General features: G+C 40.9%; 1 protein-coding gene across 1 annotated transcript; it reads right to left on the bottom strand.

The window, feature by feature from the left end:
• Positions 1 to 670: 670 nt before the first annotated feature.
• LOC122743660 (ubiquitin-conjugating enzyme E2 N-like) lies at positions 671 to 1,129 on the bottom strand. Its single transcript, XM_043988762.1, has one exon. The coding sequence runs from the start codon at positions 1,127 to 1,129 to the stop codon at positions 671 to 673; it is 459 nt and encodes a 152-aa protein (XP_043844697.1).
• Between the last annotated feature and the right edge of the window lie 755 nt (positions 1,130 to 1,884).

Raw genomic sequence — 1,884 nt, 5'->3', positions numbered from 1 at the left:
CAATCCCCTGTATGAGAACCCATGGGTGAGAACCACAAAGGATGGGCAAGCATGGATGAGTAGCTATCTGAATCACTGGAAGAAATACCCATATCAATTAGATCACAAATCCACTGGTATGTTAGAATATTGGCAGGCCACTTCTGGAACATTATATTCAAGGGCAGAGCCAAGAACAATTAGTAGAAAATACAAAGAGAAATATACAATTCATGTAAGGAAAGGTTTCCTAACAATTAGATGTATCCAAAAGTTGAATAGGCTGGTAGTGGGTTCCTCCTCACTGGAGGCCTTGGAGCAAAGGATAAATGATCACTTGATGACTGTATATGGGTCAGAATGGATGGCCACTGAAGTCCCTTCTGACTCTTAAGATTCTGTTATTCGGTGAAACCATGATGGGGGAAATACTAAAAGTAGAGGTACACCACTGCTTTCAAACAATTTCATAACGACACAGAGGATCCTTCTAGCCTCTGCTCGTGTGCTACAAAAGTGAATCAGGACACAGTATAGACTTGCTGACATGTATTTTAATCTCCAAAAGGTTGAAGATGGTCTGGGCTTTTATTCTGTAATATTTCTAAGACTGTGTCTATTCATTGCAAACAAAAAAGGAAGCAATCTTGGCAGATCGGGAGAAGTGATATTCATGTTGTTCAGATTGAATTTAAATATTATTCATAGCATAGAGCCTTGTCCATTCTCTGGCTGTTTCTATGGCTTGGGCTTCATTGGTCTTCCACTGCTCCGCTACATCATTTGCTAACGGATCATCTGGATTGGGGGCACTTAACAAAGCCTGGATTGAGAGCAGAACTGTGAGTATCTGTAGTGCTGGAGACCATTTATCTTTCAAAATATCTAAACATATTCTTCCCAACTTATCCACATTAGGGTGATAAATTTTGGTTATGAAACGTACTTTGGGAGCTGTCATTGGGTATTCTTCTGGAAGGAAAAGTTCAAGTTTAAAAGTCCCTCCTTCAAAGGGGGAATCCTTTGGACCTGCAATGACCACGTGAAAATGACGTGCGTTGATTTCATCTGGTTCTGCTTTTATCCCAGGAACTGATTCTGCCAGTAAACCCTGTATTTCCTTGACAATCCTGTGGGACAGCCTGGACATGTTGTCTTATGCAGAATTCAGTCTCTCATGACAGTTTCCATTTTAAAGGCCCACCAAGCTCTGACACCCTATGTTTTATGTCTTAGGGCCCTCCCAGCTCTGACATTCCACGTTCTATGTTCTAAATTCCCTCCTAGCTTAGCCATTATATGCTCATCTAATCACAGAATATTGGAGTTGTATCTCAGAGGTCATCTCCTGTAAATAAGATTCCCCTCTACAAATTGGTGACAGGTGGCTATTCAACCTTTGAAAACATTTAGTGATGGAAAATCCACTCCCTATCATGGCCACAAATTCCATTTTTTGACAACTCCTTTCATCGATCCAAAAATCTTTCTTTCTACATCTTCCACCACTTGGTCAAAGATCTTTTGTCTGGGGCCAAGCAGAACAATTGTAGTCCTTCTTCCATATGGCAGCCCTCCAAATACTTGAAGATTTCTCCTCCCTACAACAACCAAGTCTTCTCTTTTTCAGGATAAATATCACTAGTTGCTTCAAGTTATGCTCCCTTGGCATAATCTCCAGTCCTGTAGCCATCTTAGACATCCTTTTCTGAGTGCACTATAGATGGGATACTTCATAAAATGTGGAGCCCAGGACTGAGTATAATATACTCTAGCTGTGTGGCCTGATCAGGGAAGGTTAGAATGGATCTATCACCCCACCTGGATATGACTCTTTTGCTGAAGGCTACGATCGCACTAGCCTTTTGGACTGCAGAATTATATAGCTGATATATTTTTAAATTT

Source organism: Dromiciops gliroides, chromosome 2, assembly GCF_019393635.1.
Source record: "Dromiciops gliroides isolate mDroGli1 chromosome 2, mDroGli1.pri, whole genome shotgun sequence".
NCBI lineage: Eukaryota > Metazoa > Chordata > Mammalia > Microbiotheria > Microbiotheriidae > Dromiciops > Dromiciops gliroides.
This window is presented reverse-complemented; position numbering and strand designations above follow the sequence as displayed.